General features: G+C 42.2%; 1 protein-coding gene across 1 annotated transcript in view; it reads right to left on the bottom strand.

Moving 5' to 3' along the window:
• The window catches only part of gpr158a (G protein-coupled receptor 158a), a gene marked incomplete at both ends in the record, with an annotated part of 100,639 nt that overhangs the window by 18,221 nt on the left and 60,124 nt on the right, over positions 1-22,294 (bottom strand). The window contains one exon of the mRNA XM_083901318.1: positions 19,181-19,249. Within this exon, the coding sequence (XP_083757444.1) occupies positions 19,181-19,249 (69 nt within the window). The remainder of the gene's footprint in view (positions 1-19,180; positions 19,250-22,294) is intronic.

Genomic DNA, 22,294 nt, shown 5'->3' on the forward strand with positions numbered 1-22,294 from the left:
CAAAGGTTGTGAAAGCTCTTGATCTTTGGTCAGTTAATAAACACTTGACTTTATATGCTGACCCTGTTTTTATGTGGTTGCTCTTAAGCTATTTCACATCATATTCATGTAAAAATCATTTTTATAGTTTATCAAGTTGCCATCTAGTGGACACAAGAAGGATTCTGCTAATCATCCAACAACAATTTGATACCGTCTTTCCTTATGCACCTATTGAATGGGTCACCTTAATCGTTATCCGAGAATATTGTGCTATTGTCCAACAACGTCTCGAAGGAAACGCTGATAAAAGAACAACGGCGACGCCGGACGTTTTTACGGAGGCAGCGTTTCATCAAGAAACGAGGGTGAAATCCCCAAAAAATATTTGTGAGTTTTATAATCCACAATTATTCCAAATGAAGTCGGGATAAAATCAAGAGTAAACGGACGCCGAGCGGCTGTTTATCACGTGAGCTCAGCTCCCTCAGGACTTTTCAGAGAAAACTAGACTGAACTTCAATAAACGCTGCCGTAAACAAGTCAACTCAAGTCAAGTCTTCGTTACTTCATTATATTGCTCGTTACTTCATTCTATTGCTACGTACAGTATATATATGTATATATATATATTTATAAAGCACATCAGACGAGCAGTGACATTTCATCTGCAGCTGCTCACGTCGCACACAGAATCTGCCCTTGAGATGAAGACGCGCCGACGCCGGCATTCGTGCATCGTACGCCAAAAATAAAAGAGGACGAGAGAAAGAAAGATCTGAGGCAAACGTAATTATCTGTCCGTTGCAGATGTGCAGCGATCTCCCCTGTGGGATTGTTCGTGCTAATCGGATTAGCTGAGCCATTAATACGTTCCCCGAGGCGGCAGCGGCGGCGGCGGAGGCGGCGGAGACGCAGGCAAGCGTGAGGATATTTCTTTGCTCGCTAGGTTTTGAGTCAGTTCAGGGGCCACGCGGGGGAGGAGCGGTGACGGAGGCCGCGTACGCGGTCGCTCGCCAAGCACACGCCCGGAAACAGCTCGGTCCTCGCTGGTACCGAACATTTACGCTAGGTCGACCAGATTCTTGACGATATATATCGCCGCGCGAGGAAGCGCGATGCGATAGTCGACGGTCGACGCGGCGGACACCGATGTTTGAAATAGTCGTCGCTACTTCGCGTCTCCTCGCGGTGGCGCTGCTCAAAGGAACGTGGGGGGGGGAAACTCAGGGGCGTACGTGGCCCAGCTGAAGAAGCGGGAGTTTACAGCGGGATAGCGGTGGAGTTCCAAACGTCAGGACAACGTAACTGAGAACGTCCCATTTCAGTTGCAGACAACGAAAAAAACAACCAAATGGGAACGTTGCGAGTTAACCACGGTGCAACCACGAGAGAACATTCCAGTTTTCGGTACCCTCAACATTTAGGGAACGTTTAGGTTCCTATCTAACCGCAAGGGAACGTTCCCCTAACGTTAGTTCTTGGGTGACCTTAGGAGAACCTTAGGGGAACGTTCTTTGAACGTTGTGCATTAGCATGGTTTACGCATTTTTATGTAACGTGCCAAATTCCAAAATGGCCGACTTCCTGTTGAGTTGAGGTCGTGGTCCCAGTTGACTTTTTTTGTTCGTCTTTGTCGTGGTGACATCGTTCCACCAAAGTTTGTGAAATTTGGTGCAATAGGAGGCGCTATTGAGCCATTTTGAGGGCTGTTTTTACTGAAATGTGCAGTGAGCAGCCGCCTCACTGTCCCCCTTAAACAACAATAGGCGATTTGCAATGACATCTCAGTAGGAAACCCCCCCTAAAGGGGCCCCACCTCCCTAAAGGGGCCCCACCTCACTTTAACCTGTGTGAAGTTATCGTTCTGCAAGTTGGAAAATGAAGAGGATTATTTACAGTGTAAATAATCCTCAGTGTCTTTTTTACTCAGTTTATACATATATTTTTTCAGTTATTTACAGTATTTTATTCTTCTATATATTTATATTGTTTTATAATGTGGATTCTTTACAGTGTCGTGTATTTTTTTTACTAAGTTTATATAGTTTTTTTTAAAAAGCTATTTGCAGTATTGTATAGTTCTTTACATTTATATTTCCACATACTTTTTAATGACAAGGTTTTTCCATGTTATTTCATTCATTTTGAAAAAAAAAATATATATATTTTGAACTCATACATTTTACGTTGGTGTCAGATTATTTATAACATAATGGTGATGTTTTTGGTGTTTTTGATGAAACAGAAACAGGGAAGCGAGGAGGTGTGTGTGTGTGTGTGTGTGTGTGTGTGTGTGTGCAGATATCCAGCTCAGTCACAGGAAGAGTTTTTATCACATTTAGCAGCTTGAGATTTTCTTAAACGGTGTGATCTGGTAATTTTCGCTGGTGAAAACCACAGAGGGAACGTTTTATATTTAGCTGCGTGAGCCTGACACTTTCACGACTGCAGGAGAATCCCATAAAGTTTTTTTTTTTTTTTTTCTATCATATCAGCTTTTTATCCTGGGAGCCGTAAAAAAATGCTCTTAATGGAAAACACGTCCCACAGTGAAGACAGTTTTAAACACCTTTGGTAAAACCACCTCTCTGACCTTTAACCCCCATAGACGTGACGTAAAAAAACACTCCACAAGTTCTTCTGTGGCAGCAGTTACAGCGCCACATAGAGGCCTGGCATATGTACTACACACTTTGAAATAAGGGTTCCAAAAGTGTCCGTCTACAAGGGCTGAGGTTCTACCTGGAACCATTTGCTTTTCAAGGGTTCTCGGTAACACTAATAGTTCCACAGTAAGAACCATTTTGATCCAGAGAACCCTTTAAAAGCCCTTTCCTGAATAAAGGGTTTTAAAAGGGTTCTTGGTGGAACCCTCCGAAAGGGTTCTCCTATGAGGACAAGCCGAAGAACCTTATGGTTCTACTTAGCACTCGTTGTTTACAGGAGACGGAACGCTTTTTTGTGTGTTTTCCATTAAAAGTCAGACTTTTATTTATCAAAAGAGTTGCAAAATGAATAGAAAATATCGTCAAGACATTGACAAGATTAGAAATAATGAGTTTTATTCCAAATAAAACTGTTTTCAGCTGTGCTAACATCATTGCTCAAGGGTTTTCAAGGGTTTTCTAATCATCCAATAGTCTTCTAACGCTATTAGCAAACACAACGTACCATTGGAACACTGGAGATGGGCCTCTATACACCTGTGTACATATTCCATTAAAAACCAGACGTTTACCACATTTACAAAAATAAGGACATATACTTTAACATGTAGTTAAAGTCAAATATGTCAATTTTGGCGTGTTCCATTTCTTTTCCCAAGCTCGGAATTTCCAAGTATTCTCTCACTTGAACCTGTGTAGAACAAATCGAGGCTATGATTTAAGTGTGAGACGGTTCCAGTTAGATCAGCCACAGCGGTGAGAAATAAAGTGGGATGTTGGCAAAAAGCCCTGAAAGCCCCAAAGGCTAATTCTGAGGGGGGGTCTAAACTCGGGCTGGACGATTAATTGAATTGTATTCATGATTTGGATTTTGGCTTCTCACGATCGTAAAAAACATCATAATCGAAGAAAAACAACGAATCGGCCGGTGTCAGTGTCCCCGGTTATTAATGGCTATTTCGCACACTGGTTGGAACTGTCCGTCAGTCACCATAGAGATCAGTTTCCGCCTCCACTCCCTTCTTCTCTTCCTAAACCTTCCATTAATAATCGATGCTAAGTGCTGGGAATGTTGGATTCAGCTGTTGTGGGAACAGGAGAAGGATCAGGTGTTTGTTTGTGCAGCGTCTGAAGGGATTGAGAGGATCAGGCAAACGTGTGTTCGTCGATATCAGTCAGACAATTATTCTCCTTCAGCCTGAAGGAAGCTTTTTTTTTTTTTTTTTTTTGTGGCTTTCTTCATGAACATGTTTCATAAAGAAAAGGATAAATCTGGGGTGTCCCAGCTGGACTCCAGACTCCCAGAACACCTGATTTAACACAACCTGGATCTGCGTTCACCGTCCAACGCAAAAATAACTCGTCAGGTGGAAACAGAAAAGAGCCGAAGGACAGAAAAGAAAGTATAAAGACTGCTGAAAGGCTAAAACTCTGTTCTCTGAAGTTTATCTTTCTTTCAACTGCTTTTTCTTTTTCTTCAGTTGTTGTTATTGACAAAGTCTTTGATAAAAAAAAAATTGACGATACAGAATGAAGTGTTTGGTGTGTGAGCGTCAGGAGGTCGTTCAGGAGCTCCCACGTTTACATTTGTGGTGAAAAACGGCTGTGGATCGACAGAGAAATGACCGTTTTAAAATCGCCCTCGTCGTCATTTTTGCTGAGTTTTAACACGGGAGTCAATGGGAGCTTTGAGCAGAACTCTCTGCGCTTTTAGGTGATTATAAGAAAAACTGCAAGTCATATGAGAATGGAAACAACACACATGGTGAGACGACAACCAGAGAAACGTTTTCATGTAAATATTGTCTGTGTAGGTTGGAAATTGTGAGCAGGAGAAGAGTTTGTGTAGAAGGTTTTTGTCATTATTTAAAGCGTGCCACCTTAAAGGGCGCAATACACAGAAAACGTCCAAAAAAAGTACAAAACTTAAACAGTGATAGTTTGAAAACTGTAATAGTTGTTAAAACTTTGATTAAGGTGAGAAAAGTCCCAAGTCTTGTGACCCGTTTAAAGTTTCAACCACGTCTCTACGTTAAAATATGACGACACAGAGACGCTCCAAAGTGGGCTGGGTTGAATTCGTTTTTTTTTTCTGCCATTTTTTTTCCCATTCATGTGTATGTGGAAATTCGGATCGGGAACAACATTATTAGGGTTCGAGCACGAATCAGACCTGCTGTAAATTGACGTCTGAAAGTGGTTCGGGGAATGTTCGTAAAAAATTGGAAGTGGGCGGGGCTAAAGACTGACGCACAAAAGTGCTAGTAGGTCATCTCCTGTCGGGGTTTAACGTACATGAACGAAACTCGGTACACGCGTTCATTAGGTCGAGCTTTAAATAAAAGTCGATGACAAGTGTCCTGTGAATCCTACAGGAAGGCCGCCATTTTGGATTGAACGCGAAAAAACGGAGACGTTTTTTGGCGAATTTGCACCAGCGCTACAAAATCTATCTAGTCCGACAGTTTTTGAGCGATCACCTTCACCGTGGACCAGTTGAGGATCTGAAGTTATCGGAAGAGTTTGAATTATTGTTGTTGTTGTTGTGAATATAATCAACATCCGTCTGTTTGCGATTGAATATTCAAACCATCGGTTTGAGGATTCGTTGAAATGAAGATTTGAGCGGAGAAACGACACACGAGCAACATTCACACGCTCGCTCTCTCCCACTCACTCACGCATTCAATCAACACTCAGTCACTTAATTTGCAGTTATCTTTCATTCCTAATCATTTCTCGTTTCAGCAGCCACCAGCTGGCCCACACACACACACACACACACACACACACACACACACACACACACACACACACACACACACACACACACACACACACACACACACACACACACACACACACACACACACACACACACACACATTCTTGTACTCGCTGCATACTGAGGACTGGGTTGCTGACAAAGTGAGGACCAGCATTTCCACTTTATAAATCAACACAATTACATATCTACTTCATGAATGACATCTACAAAAAGGGTGCAGTACCATAACATGTCTGCAGGTGGAGCCCCAGAGCAAAAAGGTCTGGAAAACTTTTTTTTTTTGGTCAAAAATTTGACAAAAACGTCATACTATACTATGTTGACCAAAATTTCAAAAAAATTGACCAAAAATTTTTGGTCCCAAATTTGACAAAAACGTCATACTATACTATGTTGTCCAAAATTTTTATTTTTTACAAATTCAAAAAGGTCTGGAAAAACTTTTTTTTTTTTTTGGTCCAAAATTTGACAAAAACGTCATACTATACTATGTCGTCCAAAATTTGACCCAAAATTTGTGGTCCAAAATTTGACATAAACGTCACACTATACTATGTCATCCAAAAGTTGAAAAAAAAATTTGAAAAAAAATGTTTGGTCCAAAATTTGACAAAAAGTCATACTATACTATGTCGTCCAAAATTTGACCCAGAATTTTTGACAAAAGAGTTTTGGTCCAAAATTTGACAAAAACGTCATACTATACAATGTTGTCCCAAATTTTTTTTTTTTTACAAATTGAGTATAGCATGTTATAGCAACCTAAGGAAGTGAATTCATTTTAAACAAAGTGAGGACCAGCCAAAATGTCCTCACTCCGTAAAAATGACCTCACTTAGTTGGTTAAAAACCCTCACTGGTCCTCGGTATGCCACAAATACAAGAACACACACACACACAGACTCAGTGGGTTGGTTGGTTACCCACTCGAGAGTCTCCGTCCCTTTTGATGCGACAGTGATGACAGTCAGCCAGCTGTGGCGCGAGCAGCAGCAGCAGGAACGTGGACGGTGTCTTTTTACACTTTAGAACAGATTTGCATATTCCAGAACTAGTAATGCAGAATTTAAACGATGTTGAATTGTTCTGAAGAATCCTTTTAATTCCGCACAAAACTCTGAGACGACAGAGAACGTCGTCGCCTTGCAGCAGCTGAGCTGACGACTGAGTGTGAAGCCGTTATTATACTATTATATTGCAATGAGCTGATTTCACACCAAACTGACCGGTTTACTTTGTTGCACGGTCAAAACTAAGGATGTAGGAGGTTACAACAAAACCAGGACAAAGGCTCTAAAGCAGTGGTTAGAAAGAGGCCGAGCCAGCGTCAGTATACGGTCAGGGCAGGTCAGCTAATACCCAGTGTGCGGGGGGGCCCTTAATGCTATTTGCCTTTCTCAGATGTGAGAAATTGATCAACGTACTTCGCTTTGGATAAAAGCGTCAGCTAAATGACACGTAACGTAACAAAAAACGGCAATTTCTGGAAGAAATGGATGTAAAAATGAACTTAAAGAGATTCTGTTGCTAGAGCTGAGACGTTTGGTTAGAAATTAATTAAATAATGAATGATATTAAATCATGTTTGAGAAGAGTGGCCTGTGGAGTGCCACAAGGTTCAGTGTGAGGACCCATATTTATTAAGTTGAATCTAAATCTGTAGAAAAAGAGTTGAAAAGACGGTTTACTAAGTTATCATTAAACGAAAGTGAAACAAAATGTACTCATTTTGACAAAGTTGGATTCAAAGGTTGTCCAAATTGAAAGAGTCTACGAAACAACGTTTTCGTGAGAGTCGTTATAGTAACGCAAACTTTCTTTGGTAACCCCACAGAGAACACGTTAAACGTAAATGATCCAAATCCATTGCTATTCTTTATAAAAAACAGTCTTAGGATATCGTGTTGTTCACTTGTAATGCATCACAGTACGATATATTATAGTCATACTGTGTCGAAAATTTGGGTAAACATTGAGAAAACAAGATGCTTTAATTAGAATCATTCATGAAGTTGGATATCTGGAATCCACTGATCAGCTTTACGGGATATTTTATGTTAAAATTAATTTTCTTCTTTTAAATTCTATTAAAAGTCTTAACAATCGCAACAAAGTTGTGTTGTTTTAACCACTAAGTTACTACTCGATGACGAAACACACAAGGTTCCAGATTGCTGTTATTTATACTCCCGCTAGGGGGCGCCTATTTTGAAAAAAGCGCACCTCGTCATTCCTGCGGAGGACAGTGTCGTAAAAACGACGTAAACACCGATTCTTTTTGGAAAGAACTTAAACGTCATACGTCTGATTTTGTCTCTGCGTCCTTGACCGTAGCATTTTACTAGCGAAGCATGCTAATGCAACGGTATTACAAGCGTACGGCCAACCTGGGCAGGTTAGGAACTAACTTAAAGGCGCCACGTGTAAGAATGTGGCCACAAACGGTTACTACACTCACATTCAAAACACAGAGGTCTTTTAGGTTTCGTTTTTTTTCTGACGCAACTGGCAACCCGTGGTTGCTCGGCAGCTGAGACTCTACTGACTGCAATGATTGGTAGACGGCGGTAGGTGGCGCCAAAACATGATTTGCAGTCTGCAAAAGATTTTAGGTTATGACGTGTTATTCTCCTCATCTTACACACTTGTAGAGTTTAAGGCAAATTGTACATTTCCTGAAATTAATAATTTTTGTACGTTAGATTAGATCATTTAGATGATTTCATGTTTCAGGTCCTAAGTCAAACTTACATTTTCCACATTCAGCATTTGTCTCTGATTTTTCTGTCTTTTTGTGTCCATTGTGAACAGATGTGGACATTTTTTTTACCTTCAGACACACGAGGACAAAAACAACACGATCAGTTTCAGTTCAAGAAAAGTGAAATCTTTAAAAAAAAAAAAAAAAGACCTTAACTGGAGAACGCGTGAACACAGTCAGCGTTTAGTGCCAAACTTTAATGCGATAAAAACACAAACTCTGGCACTTTTCAGTCCCTAAAGACTTCCTGTGAGGACAAAAATACACCCACAACCAAATTACGGCTCCGGAGTGGATGCGCCATAGAGCGCACACAAATCATTTTGTGCTAGACTGCGTTGGATAATTAGCTCTCGCTCGAGGGCAAACAGGAGATATTCAACCAATAACACTTTAAAAAAAAAAAAAAAAAAAGTGGGTGGATTCTTTTATTAGAAGAACGCAGTTTAGCAGAGGAGCAGCCGAAAAACCAGCGGTGTGTAATTAACTTGTAATGTGCAGACAATAAAAATGTAAATGTGGTCGATGGAGAGGCTGAAAGCTGCGGGGATTGACCCCCGTCTCCTCTGAAGGTCACAGCTGATCCATCACATGATCAGGTGAGCGGAGCGCGCGTCGCAATAAAACCATTACGTCGCTGCTCTCTCGTGTTATTTAAAGGTACAGTGTGTGCGTTTCTTTTGCTCTGTGTGTGTTTTATCCTGCCAATAATTAGGAGTTACCTTGTTTTTGATTGAACTACACTTCTGTAACTCCACCATTAACGGAATCTCAACCCTTATGATGCGACGCGACAGAAAGGCACAAATCCGACATTTGACGCTCAATGTGGAAATATTTTAAAATGTTGTTTAAAAAACGCGCCGACGTATTATTATTTATGCGAGTGGACACTCACACTTTGGCCCCGTCCCAATACCTCCCTTAACCCTACATATTCCCCCTTAACCCTACATTTTTCCCATAACCCTACATTTTTCCCTTAACCCTACATTTTTCCCTTAACCCTACATTTTTCCCCTAACCCTACATTTTTCCCTTAACCCTACATTTTTCCCTAAACCTTACATATTCCCCCTTAACCCTACATGTTTCCCTTAACCCTACATATTTCCCCGAATCCTACATTTTTCCCTTAACCCTACATTTTTCCCCTAACACTACATTTTTCCCATAACCCTACATTTTTCCCCTTAACCCTACATTTTTCCCATAACCCTACATTTTTCCCCGAATCCTACATTTTTCCCTTAACCCTACATTTTTCCCTAAACCTTACATATTCCCCCTTAACCCTACATTTTTCCCCTAACCCTACATGTTTCCCCTAACCCTACATTTTTCCCTTAACACTACATTTTTCCCATAACCCTACATTTTTCCCCGAATCCTACATTTTTCCCTTAACCCTACATTTTCCCCCTTAACCCTTCATTTTTCCCTTAACCCTACATGTTTCCCCTAACCCTTCATTTTTCCCTTAACCCTACATGTTTCCCCTAACCCTACATCATTTTTCCCCTAACCCTTCATTTTTCCCTTAACCCTTCATTTTTCCCTTAACCCTACATTTTTCCCCTAACCCTACATTTTTCCCTAAACCTTACATATTCCCCCTTAACCCTACATTTTTCCCCTAACCCTACATTTTTCCCTTAACCTTACATATTCCCCTTAACCCTACATTTTTCCCTTAACCCTACATTTTTCCCTTAACCCTACATTTTTCCCTTAACCCTACATTTTTCCCCGAACCCTACATTTTTCCCTTAACCCTACATTTTTCCCCTTAACCCTACATTTTTCCCCATATAATCAACCCTCAAAATGTAGTGAGCTCTGATGCGGGCTTACAAAGAAGTGGAAGATGAAATTACCCACGATGCTTTGCGAATTCAGTGAGCCGGCTGATATTTTTCAACAAAGATGGCGGCCACATCTGCCGAGGAACATTTTCGTTGTAATATATTTTCGCAAATAAGCACGTTACAATGTCGAATTGTGTTGGAATATGTTGGTTTGATACACATCCAAAGGACCGTTGAGCTTTTGAACACTAATGTCAGAAAATAAGTGACCGTTTATGAAAGCAGCTAGCTAACTAGCTAGCGAGCGGCTACCCGCCGAGCGCCCCGAGAGAGCACGCCCGCTGCATGACGGGCAAACGCCGCCAGCTAGCTCTGCTACATCTGTGTAGTTTTGTCCGTGTTTGGATGCGTGTACCGGCGTTTGTGATTCGCTGGCATTTTTCCTGAATGACAATAGGAGCACGCTCCACCGGTAGAATTGTCAACATGTGACGTAGGTTAGCACGTTCGTTACGTTCACTGCGCTAATTTGCATGTAGCGGTGTCCCAATACCACTTCCCTCAACGAGGGGAATTTAGGGGTCGAGGGCGCTGAAAACCAAGGGTTAGGTCATGGGACGGAGCCTTTATCTATGCGGCGACGTCGTCTCGTGTGGTTCCACAACACCAGCACGGAGAGTTTCACCGGTAAATCCCGTGAAAGTTTTGCCAAGTTTTTCGTCCTGGCGGCAGAATCCGAGGAACAGACGGCGGCTGAATTTCGGGAAAGCCAAAGAGCAGAGAAATGACTTTCAGACGTTTCGTCTCCGTCTGAGTGGAGGACGGGGGAAAACGCCGCGGCCTCGGGATTCATCCTGTCACAACAAAGCTGGCGTCCCACTTTTTAAATGTTTTGACATGAAATCACGACGGCCCCTGCGGTCGCCGCGTCCACGCCTCTTCCTCCTCCTCCTCCTCCTCCTCTTCCCTCTGTCTTTTTCTTCTTTTGTTTGTTTTTCATCTCCAGTTTGAGAGAGAGTGGGAGGGAGCCGAGCAGAGGAGAGGTGCACCGTCGTAATAGCGATGGATCCATTTTTATATGAAAGCCGACACTCACTACCGCGCAGGAAGGGCAGCTTTGTGGAGGGAGGTAATGGTTTCTCCTCCTCCTGCTGCTGCTGCTCCCCGAGGTGGACCGAGTGTAAATTACATCCAGCTCGGGCCTCGGCACAGTCAAGACTAGGGTTGGCTGGAGCTCACCACCTCCTCCACCTCCTCCTCCTCCTCCTCCTCCACAATTCCCTTTACTCCTCATCACCAGTTAGATCCTGCAGGATATTCCCAAAGTGCTCTGGAGAGGGAAAAACACGCTGACGGCGACTGCAGGTGAAATCTTAAGAACATACTTGACCACATTTTTAGCGTAAGTTGAATGGAATTACAATTGTGTCAAATGCACTTTATGAATTGAGCAAATTGCCATGATTTGGTTTGATAGCGATACTGACCGTGGGCGGGGCTTAGGGAGCTGCCTGCTGATTGGCTACTGGAGTTTTGGGCTTGGACTTGGAGTCGCCGTTTCCCCCGTCAACATCCGACAAAATAGCTCAAGTCGCAAAAGTCAGAAGAATCGGAGCAGACAAAATTCTGATCGATCGAATCTAATTCCGTGGGCGTTAGGAAGCCGTCTGCTGATTGGCTACCGAGTTTTGGACAGGAAGTAGTCACGGGCTAGGAGTCATCTTGCCCGTCTGGAACTCGCTCCCCGTGGTTTTTTTCCCCACGTCAAAATACTTGTACGTTTGTCAGATAATCTTTGATATATCAGCTGTAGAACAACTGTAATAAACTCGGGGAACGAGTTCCAGACGGACAAGCGACTCCTAGCCCCTGACTACTTCCTGTCGTCCCCAAAATTGCAAATTACAAAAAGTGTATTTGCAGTTTGTGTATTTTTGATTTTTGTGCTACATTCTTGTGTTGTTTGCTTCTTAAAAAGCCGTCAGTTGAATTTTAGTCAGTGCACAGCGTGTCGGGGGGGGGGGGGGGGGGGCTGGCAGAGGCGATTCTAGAGTCTGCAGGGGCCCTAAGGGGGCCCTTCCTTCCAACCAGTGTTCATCACCATTACGTTACAAATAATCCGACACCAACGAAAAATGTAATAATTTTTTCAAAATGAATGAAATTACATGGAAAAACCTTGTCATTAAAAAGTGTGTGAAAATATAAATGTAAAGAACAATAAAATGCTGCAAATAGCTTTTTAAAAAACGATATAAACTGAGTTAAAAAATACATTACACTGTAAAGAACCCACATTATAAAACAATATACATATATAGAACAATAAAATACTGTAAATAAGTGAAAAAAACATATCAACTGAGTAAAAAAGATATGCATTACACTGTAAATAATCCACTTCATTTTCCAACTTGCAGAACGATAACTTCACACAGGTTAACGTGAGGTGGGGCCCCTTTAGGGGGGGTTTCCTACTGAGATGTCATTGTTGTTTAAGGGGGACGGGGAGGCGGCTGCTCACTGCACATTTCAGTAAAAACAGCCCTCAGGCTCCGAGTGTCGGGGGGGCCCCCTTATCGGCTCGGGGGCTCCAAGCAGTTGCTTGCCTTGCCCGTTCACAAGCTGCGCCTCTGGGGGCTGGTGTGAGGGCAGCACATCCTCAGCGTTCCCTCGTACGTTCTGGGGAAACTGTGAGGAGAGAGAGCAGAGAGTACGAAGGGACGCGGCGGTGGAAGTGCTGCACACGGAAAAAGCCTCCAGATCCACTTAAGTCAGATTGAAAGTGTCAGAGCGGCTTCGGGGTGGAAGGTTGGGCAGAGAACTGTGTGTCACGGCCTGTCAGGTGACGAGGCATTACCCCAGGGCCGTACTGTTTCTCATTAGCCCCCCCCCCCGACGCTCGGCGAAGCCCTGCCTGCCACGCACAGCGACTCCCCGAGTCCCGGCCTGGCACCGAGACGGTGCCGAGAGTGGACAGGTGGAAAGACAGCGAAAAAATTAAAATTCATCTTCTTTTTTTTTACGACGCAGACACAGTTGGAGCAGGAGGCGTGACGTGTCCCACAGGGGGCAGCACACAGGGACACGAGGACAACCGGTTTCCGTCTCTGGGGCGCGTTGCACTGATGCGCACACAGATGGGCTGGGAAATGAAGAGGCGACGACGAGTCTCTCGCGGGCGCGTTTACAAGCGTTCAAAAAGCCTGTTTTTCCGTCGCCGGCTCAGTGCGCCGTCGCGAGCGTTTAAAAAGTGGACGACCACGAAGATCGGTTTTCCTGCGGGAATCCGTTAATGAGGCAGATTACCGCGGGACAGACGCGGGTCACCTCGCACGGCTCACGTTCAACTCGAGGTTTTAATGAGCTATTTGCATGTGGGCAGTGAAATTTAAAGTACGTAGTTTATAGTGCCATCTAGAGGAGAGGCTGAAATTTACAACAACAAAGAACTGCTCCTCTGCTCACCCCCTCCCTTCCCTGAGCGCTACGGTGTCCTCAGCCGGTCAAATGTCGTTGATTCCACAAATCCACGTGCCAATGTGTTTCGGGGCAAGGCAGCTTAAATCAGGGGTCTAAAACTGGCGGCCCAGGGGCCACATGCGGCCCCCCCAATCGATTACATGTGGGCCCCTACTTAATATAATGTTATAATGAAAACATGGCCCACGACCTCACCATCTTTTATTGTGTAGCTGACGCACAGCTGCTGGCGAGGTGATAGAATAATATGTTAAGATATTTGGTCATCATTATCCCATTATTAAATGCATCATATACAACATTCAATTACATATATAAATACACTTGTTAGGGCCCGAGTCACGAATGACAGCGACCGAAACGGCTCCTGGCACGAATTTTGATTCCAGTTGTCCACACTATTATTTATTTAATTGAAAATAAATGACTGTTTTTGATATTAATACATACATTTTGCATCTTAAATAGTATTATTAAATATACGTGTGATATCATGATGCAATATTGTGAACAGTTGTTGCCGGCGTTTGAGTTTGAGAGCCCTGGCTTAAATCATGGAAACCTGTAATCTCCTGAATGGCCTTCAGGGGGCGACTCTACTGGTTGGAAAGTCTGCGACCGAATAATCGGACCAAACTGGACCAATGCATGACGTCACAGCGGTTTCACCCCAGGCATTTCCTCTCGATGCCACAGTAAATGAGAACTGAAAAGTGATGACTGATCACCACAAAGAGAGGACGACTCCATTGCTCTCTTTGTGCCATTGTCTCTCCACCGAGTGCAACATCATCTATCAAGAGCGTGCTTCGACGACTTCCTGCCAGGTGGCCCCCACAATGCAACACCTCCGACTCATTACCGAGACAACGATCCAAAGTCCGACACTTTGCTCCAATCTAAGCCTCCGCAGCAGCGTGGAGCAGGGGGGGGGGGGGGGTTTGGCGAGCTAATCCAGGGATCACTCTCTTCTCCACAGGCAGACGGAAATAGCCGGGCTTTGGCAGACGCCAGAGTTTTGGCCTCCTTCCTTCCTTCCTTCCTTCCTCCTGCTACTCCTGATTCTTCCCTCCTTACCTTTCATTTCAGGTGAAGGCGCTGCGGTTATTACATGCGAGTGACACTCTCTCCGGAGGGACAAAAATTGGTATTACCCCCACAAAAGCAGAACGCCAAGGGAGCAGGATGATGATAATGAGATGCATCTCCTCCTGCCTGATACAGTGGAATTATTTAAAATAGAAGCAGCGAAAAGCGGCGGCGGCGGAATATTTCTGAGTCTATATTTAGATTGAGAGTGATGCGTCGTCACCGAGATTTGCGCGGCGGGGGGGGGGGGGGGGGGACGTGGAAACGCATCAGGGCGGAGATCAATCTGGCACACACAGATGTGTGCGGGGAGATGGTTTATCAAAGCGAGATCGCCGCCGCCGCGACCGAAAAATAATTATGTCGTCTTTCACTTCTGCAAGGGACCTGCAAAAAGTGAAATTTCTCTTTGTACAAAACAAAGTTATTTTTAGCCTCCACCGCCATCACCGCACCAAAGAGGTACAGACACACGGACAGCACCCAGTATTCATTCATTCAATCAAAGGCGGCTTTTAGGGCTAAAAAAAAAAGAAAAGACAGTGCTAGGCTATAAGTTACAATGACACAAACAAATTAGCATGTTACGTGGTCTTGTGTATAAAAGTCTTAACAATCACGACATGTTTTAACCACTAAGTTACTACACCCAAGGTTCCAGATTGCCCTTATTTATACTCCCACTAGGGGGCGCCTATTTTGAAAAAAGCGTACCTACATATAGTCACGTTTCATCGGAGTTCACACTTAAACACCGACTCTTTTGGACAGAACATGAACGTCACACGTCTGATTTTGTCTCTGCGTCCTTGGCCGTAGCATTTTGCTAGCGAAGCATGCTAATGCAACGGTATTACAAGCGTATGACCAACACGGTCAGTTAGGAGCTAACTTAACCACTTCTTCTCTGACCCTCTTTTTGGAGTCCCTGCTCAAAAATCACATGCCCAAACTAAATAGTAAGTAGTAAACCTCTGCAGTTACAAGCTCTATGTGGATTATCTTGGTATCAAAATGAAGATTCCACCAGAGGTGTAAGTTTCACTGTAGATGCCACTGTATCAGAGTAAATGTACATGGAACACAGCATAACTGAAGGATATTTTTCTCTCGCCTAAAAAAATATTGCATTTTGAAGCAAATATCACCTTTAAAATATGCAGTAGGAGCTTAAAAACACATGGAGGTCATGTAACAACATGTGGACATGAGCTGTGCAAAGTCTGATGCTGCTGAAATGAAGCAGAGTGAAATTACAGAGGTTTTAGTAAAGAGATGTCTAGGCGTTTGGCACCATCTGTGCCATTTGAGATTTCTTAGGTACCAAATTATTAAAAACCCATTTAATTTTGATTTACATGTCACAACAGAGCTAAAAAGAAAAAAAGAGGAAAAAGATAACTGGCTGTAAATCGATGCTCCCTGTGCGGTGCGTAATAACAACTCTGTGACTGAAGCGTCTTCAGTTACACAGCGCCATAGCTCTGTCTTACCTTGGTCAATTAGGGTGATTGACAGCTCGTTTTAAACCTCTAAACCAGTAGAATCAGACCCCGGTCTCCAAATGCGTGTGAATAACTTCGTTAGCGAGTCAAAAGGACATAAATGCATATGATGCATTTGTGCGGACATTCGCCAAACGGCCCCTCCGACCACCACCATCATTCATACATAGCACGTTTTTTTCCAACTGTGAGAGGAAGCCGGAGAACCCAGAGAACCCGGAGAAAACCCGGAGAAAACCCGCGCACACACGGGGAGAACATGCAAACTCCTTGCAGGAAGGCCCTTGTTCCATCCGGGGTTTGAACCCAGGAACTCGGGCCTTCTCGCTGCAACGTTCCCATGTGGTTGCATTTTTGTTTACAACTGAACTAGAACATTCTGAGAACCTCCTGCAGATGTTTGGAACGTTTGTATTTCAGTGTCCTCACACCGACGTGATAAAGAACTGAATCCACGTCTTCTCACGAGCACCTGGTTCCTCGTCGCGCGGCGTTTGGTTCTTGTTCTGGCGCAGAACTCTGGACTCTCCGCCTCACTTTCTTTGCCTCTGCACATTTCAAACATTATTACTTTTCCAGCTCCTCGTCGCAGCAAATTGCATTGATTAGCCGGCTCTAAATCAATTGGCTTTAATTACATTTACTCTGCATTGCTTTGCTCAGCATATATGTAGCTCCACACGATTGCGACTAAATTGCAATTAGTCGGCGCCGGCACCGAGCGCCCGAGAGGAAGACGTGACGGTGGATCTGTGTGAATCGATGGCGCGGTGCTGGACAGAGTCAGTCGGTCATCCGTGTGAATAATGAGGTTTTACACACACACACACACACACACACACACACACACACACACACACACTGATTACAGTTGTGGGAGGTCACGCAATAATAATAACGATAATGAGTGACGCAGACGGCGTTATGGTTTTACACATGTTTAGGGTCATTTTCTTTCATGTTTCAAATGGAGCGAGAGTTCTAGCGTCACGTAAAATCATTCACTATGGTCAGTTTTCATTATAAATGACCAGCAAACACTTAAACTCTGGTGAAAAACAATAAAACAAATTATTAGGGGAAAATGTAGGGTTAAGGGAAAAATGTAGGGTTAGGGGAAAAATGTAGGGTTAGGGTTAAGGGAAAAATGTAGGGTTAGGGGAAAAATGTAGGGTAAGGGGAAAAATGTAGGGTTAGGGTTAAGGGAAAAATGTAGGGTTAGGGGAAAAATGTAGGGTTAGGGGTCAAATGTAGGGTTAAGGGAAAAATGTAGGGTTAGGGGGAAAATGTAGGGTTGGGGGGAAATGTAGGGGTAAGGGAAAAATGTAGGGTTAGGGGGAAAATGTAGGGGTAAGGGAAAAATGTAGGGTTATGGGACAAATGCAGGGTTAGGGGAAAAATGTAGGGTTAGGGGAAAAATGTAGGGGTAAGGGAAAAATGTAGGGTTAAGGGGAAAAATGTAGGTTAAGGGGGAAAATGTAGGGTTAAGGGAAAAATGTAGGGTTATGGGACAAATGTAGGGTTAAGGGGAAAAATGTAGGGTTAGGGGTCAAATGTAGGGTTAAGGGAAAAATGTAGGGTTAAGGGGAAAATGTAGGGTTAGGGGAAAAATGTAGGGTTAGGGGAAAATGTAGGGTTAAGGGGAAAACATTTAGGGTTAGGGGAAAATGTAGGGTTCGGGGAAAAATGTAGGGTTAAGGGGAAAAAATGTAGGGTTAAGGGAAAAATGTAGGGTTAGGGGAGGTATTGGGACGGGGCCTTAATGAGTTTCAGTTTCAGTTCATGTCAAATTTGTGGATTTTACTTTTAATCTTAACTTAATTTTCCTGGTTTTTGATTTAGATTTTCACACACCAGGTGTGTTTTGTCAGTCATCTGTAATTGTGTTCATCACTGGAAGTCTGAATTAGTCTAATTATCTAGTATCTAGTATAAGTATTGTTATGATTAGAAAAGCATCAAAAACACATATTAACCGGCTGGAGGTTAAAAAAAAAGCAAAAAAAAAACATTTTTTGTTCAAAACACCATCAAGTTCAAAGGAAATGAAAAATAATATGAGGAAGGCAAAAAGTTTGTGTTAAAAATATCAAATATTCAAAGGTTAAGGTCGGAATTAAAAGAGCGAGGTGTGTTTTTTTTCTGAGGACCTGAGTGAAAACAGTCAGTTTGAGCGTCTGGTCAACAGATGGTCATGTTGACAGGCTGCTCGGTTCACTGGCCTCCTCTGTGTTCAGTTAGCGGGGGGGGGGGGGGGGGGTCACACACACACACACACACACACACACACACACACACACACTGTGTTTTATGAACTGAAAGCTTCAGTATGTGACGGTAACCTCGTCTGTGCCGTCACCGCAGACGCCTCACTCTGTTCTCAGCTCTGATTCTGTGTTTTTTGACCAATGAGAAAACAGCGTGAAAGTGACCAAGGTCACCGTGAAGTCAGTCAACACACACACACACACACACACACACACACACAGAAACACACAGCATTACCACTAACATTAACCATAACCACCACAACCTGAACTCAACCACAGTTCATATTTCATACCATATTTCTTAACCAGTTCCTCAGAAATAAGGTTCTGCCTCATTAGGACCAGGTCTCCATGAGGACGACTGGTCCTGACAAAGTGGGTGTTTATGCACGGTCCTTAAAAGGCCATAAATACAAGAACACACACAAACAAGCAAACTTGTTGTTATATCTTGGTGAGGACACATCTTTAACATAACACAATCCATTAGCCCCTTAATCTTAACCTGAACTCAACCATATTTGAAATCTGAGCCTTAAACTTAACCAGATCCTCAGAAATGACGTTCTGCCTCATTGGGACCAGGTTCTGGTCTCCATGAGGACGAATGGTCCTGACAAAGTGGGTGTTTATGGCAAGAAAACAAATACAAAACGTACACACACAAAGTTTGTTTTTAAACCCTTAACCATCACAACTAAGAGCCTTAACCTTAACCCTTGACCCAACTCTAAAACCAGGTCCTAACCCTGAAAAGGCCCTTTAAAGTTGTGGGTTTCTCACAAAGATATAGTAAATAAAAGCATGCACACAGTCTGTCAGTCTTACCGGGAAGTAGAGAAGCAGGGCTCCACAGAGGATGGCCTCCAGCAGAACCAGACCTGAAGCTCTGATGCTCTGAGAGGAAAAAAACACAACAGATGCAAACAAACGTGTTTGAACTGTGTCAAGTCATACGACAACAATTGTGCAAAATCTCATTAAAAAAACATTGTGTTTTATAAGAAAAACAGGATTAAAACATCTTTGTTTACATCCAAACTACCTTCAGGACAGAATGACACTGTTATAAATGTACATTTAAAATGCTTTACATTAGCATCGGAGGGTTTTAAATGTGTCTATAAAGTCATTATATTCCAGGATTTGTTGGTGTACTACGGTGGCCCTGAGGTGCAAAACACAAACGCAAATCACAAAACACAACACAAATCAAAAACACAAACGCAAATCACAAATCACAAACGCAAATGAAAAAACACAAAAACATTAACTCAAAAGGAAACACAAATCACACAACACAAACACAAAAGTTTTGCCGTTGTGTGGTCTGCTTTTTTGTTTGCGTTTTATGATTTGCGTTTCCGTTGTGAGATAATGTTGTTGTGTTAAATGATTTTGTGTTTGTGTTTTCTGCTTGGGGGCGGCAGCTCTACCAAGTGAGCTAAAGTGAGTTAATGTTTTTGTGTTTTCTGCTTTTGTGTTTGCGTTGTGAGTTAATGTTTTCTGCTTTTGTGTTTGCGTTGTGAGTTAATTTTTTGTGTTTTCTGCATTTGTGTTTGCGTTGTGAGTTAATGTTTTTGTGTTTTCTGCTTTTGTGTTTGCGTTGTGAGTTAATTTTTTGTGTTTTCTGCATTTGTGTTGTGAGTTAATGTTTTCTGCTTTTGTGTTTGCGTTGTGAGTTAATGTTTTCGTGTTTTCTGCTTTTGTGTTTGCGTTGTGAGTTAATGTTTTTGTGTTTTCTGCTTTTGTGTTTGCGTTGTGAGTTAATGTTTTTGTGTTTTATGCATGTGTGTGATTTGTGTTTGCGTTGTGAGTCAATTTTTTGTGTTTTCTGCATTTGTGTTTGTGTTGTATGATTTGTGTTTTCCGTTTTGAGTTAATGTTTTTGTGTTTTCTGCTTTTGTGTTTGCGTTGTGTGATTTGTGTTTTGAGTTAATGTTTTTGTGTTTTTTGATTTGCGTTTGTGTTTTTGATTTGCGTTTGTGTTTTTGATTTGCGTTTGTGATTTGCACCTCAGGGCCACCGTAGCTTACAGTGAACAAAGTACAATGAAGACTTGTGACTGAAGGACTTTTTATAGACGACGCTTTGTTTACAGTGAAATGTTGAAACAAAGCGTCGTCTTTTTAATTGACAAGACGCTTCAGGGGCGTCTTTGAAGGAGCAGGAAACAGCTGCGCCGCCCGTTTAAAAATACACATAAAACACGACACGAACCACAGCTGGATGAGATCACATGACTGACGTGTGTGTGTGTGTGTGTGTGTGTGTGTGTGTGTGTGTGTGTGTGTGTGTGTGTGTGTGTGTGTGTGTGTGTGTGATATATTCAAATATATACAATCTATAAAAGGTGAATTATTCAATTGTATTATAAAGTCTAAAGAAACTAAGCTCTCAAAGATAGTCTGATCAGATTAGTGGGATTAGTTTCTGAAGCGTTTAATCTGCTTTATGAAGAAGTCTTTCAGGTTTAATCAGCGAGATAAAGATAAACTTTCACGACTATGATAACGCTCAAAACAAAACAAAAAAGCCTACAATTAATCTCCCGATCAAAGCAATGACAAAATACTTAGTTTGAGTAGTTTTTAAAGTTGTTTTTTTAAAGTATTTTTAGTAGTTTTTTACTAGTTCAGCATCGTGTGAACTTACTTGACCATGATTTGAATAAAACACACATTTGTTTGCTTTGTGTTTTTACTCTCTCCCTTTACTCTCTGTATCCTCATCTTGTATGCTGCAGGATCCAGATCTCGATTTCATCATTCATATCATATCATCACCATTATTGAAACTAAATCAACACCAAATGTATTGTTAAAGTTTATTTTTTTTAGCTGGTTTAGGATCATGTTGATGTGCTGAATCCGAACATCACATCAGGTCAACTTTCTGAACAAAGCTACATATTTGTTTTTTTAAGGTTTTTGTTTACATGTCCGGTCTATTTTCACGTCATATTACGGTGGCCCTGTGGTGCAAAACACCAACGCAAATCACAAAACACAAACACAAACACAAAAGCAGAAAACACAAAAACATTATCTCACTTTAGCTCACTTGGTGGAGCTGCCGTTCAATGTAGTGCACACTAAAGATAGCATGCTTTTGTGTTTGCGTTGTGAGTTAATGTTTTCATGTTTTCTGCATTTGTGTTTGCGTTGTGAGTTAATGTTTTCCGCTTTTGTGTTTGCGTTGTGAGTTAAAGTTTTCGTGTTTTCTGCTTTTGTGTTTGCGTTGTGAGTTAATGTTTTCGTGTTTTCTGCTTTTGTGTTTGCGTTGTGAGTTAATGTTTTCGTGTTTGCAGCTTTTGTGTTTGCGTTGTGAGTTAATGTTTTCGTGTTTTCTGCTTTTGTGTTTGTGTTGTGTGATTTGTGTTTCCGTTTTGAGTTAATGTTTTTGTGTTTTTGATTTGCGTTTGTGCTTTTGATTTGTGTTGCGTTTTGTGATTTGCGTTGTGTTTTGTGATTTGCGTTTGTGTTTTGCACCTCAGGGCCACCGTATTATATGATGCAAAATTCTTTTATATTTCTTGCAATAAACAAATTCTGAATATTCTGCATGAGCCAACTTATGACAAATTGTTTTTTTTATATAACATGTGAATGAAATGGCTTCGACGAGAAGATCTTGCGAAAATAATCCTGACGTATTCTGCTACATCAGCGCTGAATACACCGTTGTTCCTAACAGGGATCTGTTAGAAAACAAATTTTTCTCCTAAAACCTTTTTTGGATGAGAAATATTAACGTAATTCAACTGATAATGAAACAAAAATGTCAGATCGGATTTTTTTCTTAATCAAATTAGCATAAAAACCTGACCTGATTGAGAAAAATGTCATTTTTGGATTCAGCGCTGCTAAATGGTCCTAATTCACTTGAAAAGACATAGTTACACATATAACCCAGTGTTATTATTATCATTATTATTATTAT

Source organism: Microchirus variegatus (assembly GCF_963457635.1).
Source record: "Microchirus variegatus genome assembly, chromosome: 15".
Classification (NCBI taxonomy): domain Eukaryota; kingdom Metazoa; phylum Chordata; class Actinopteri; order Pleuronectiformes; family Soleidae; genus Microchirus; species Microchirus variegatus.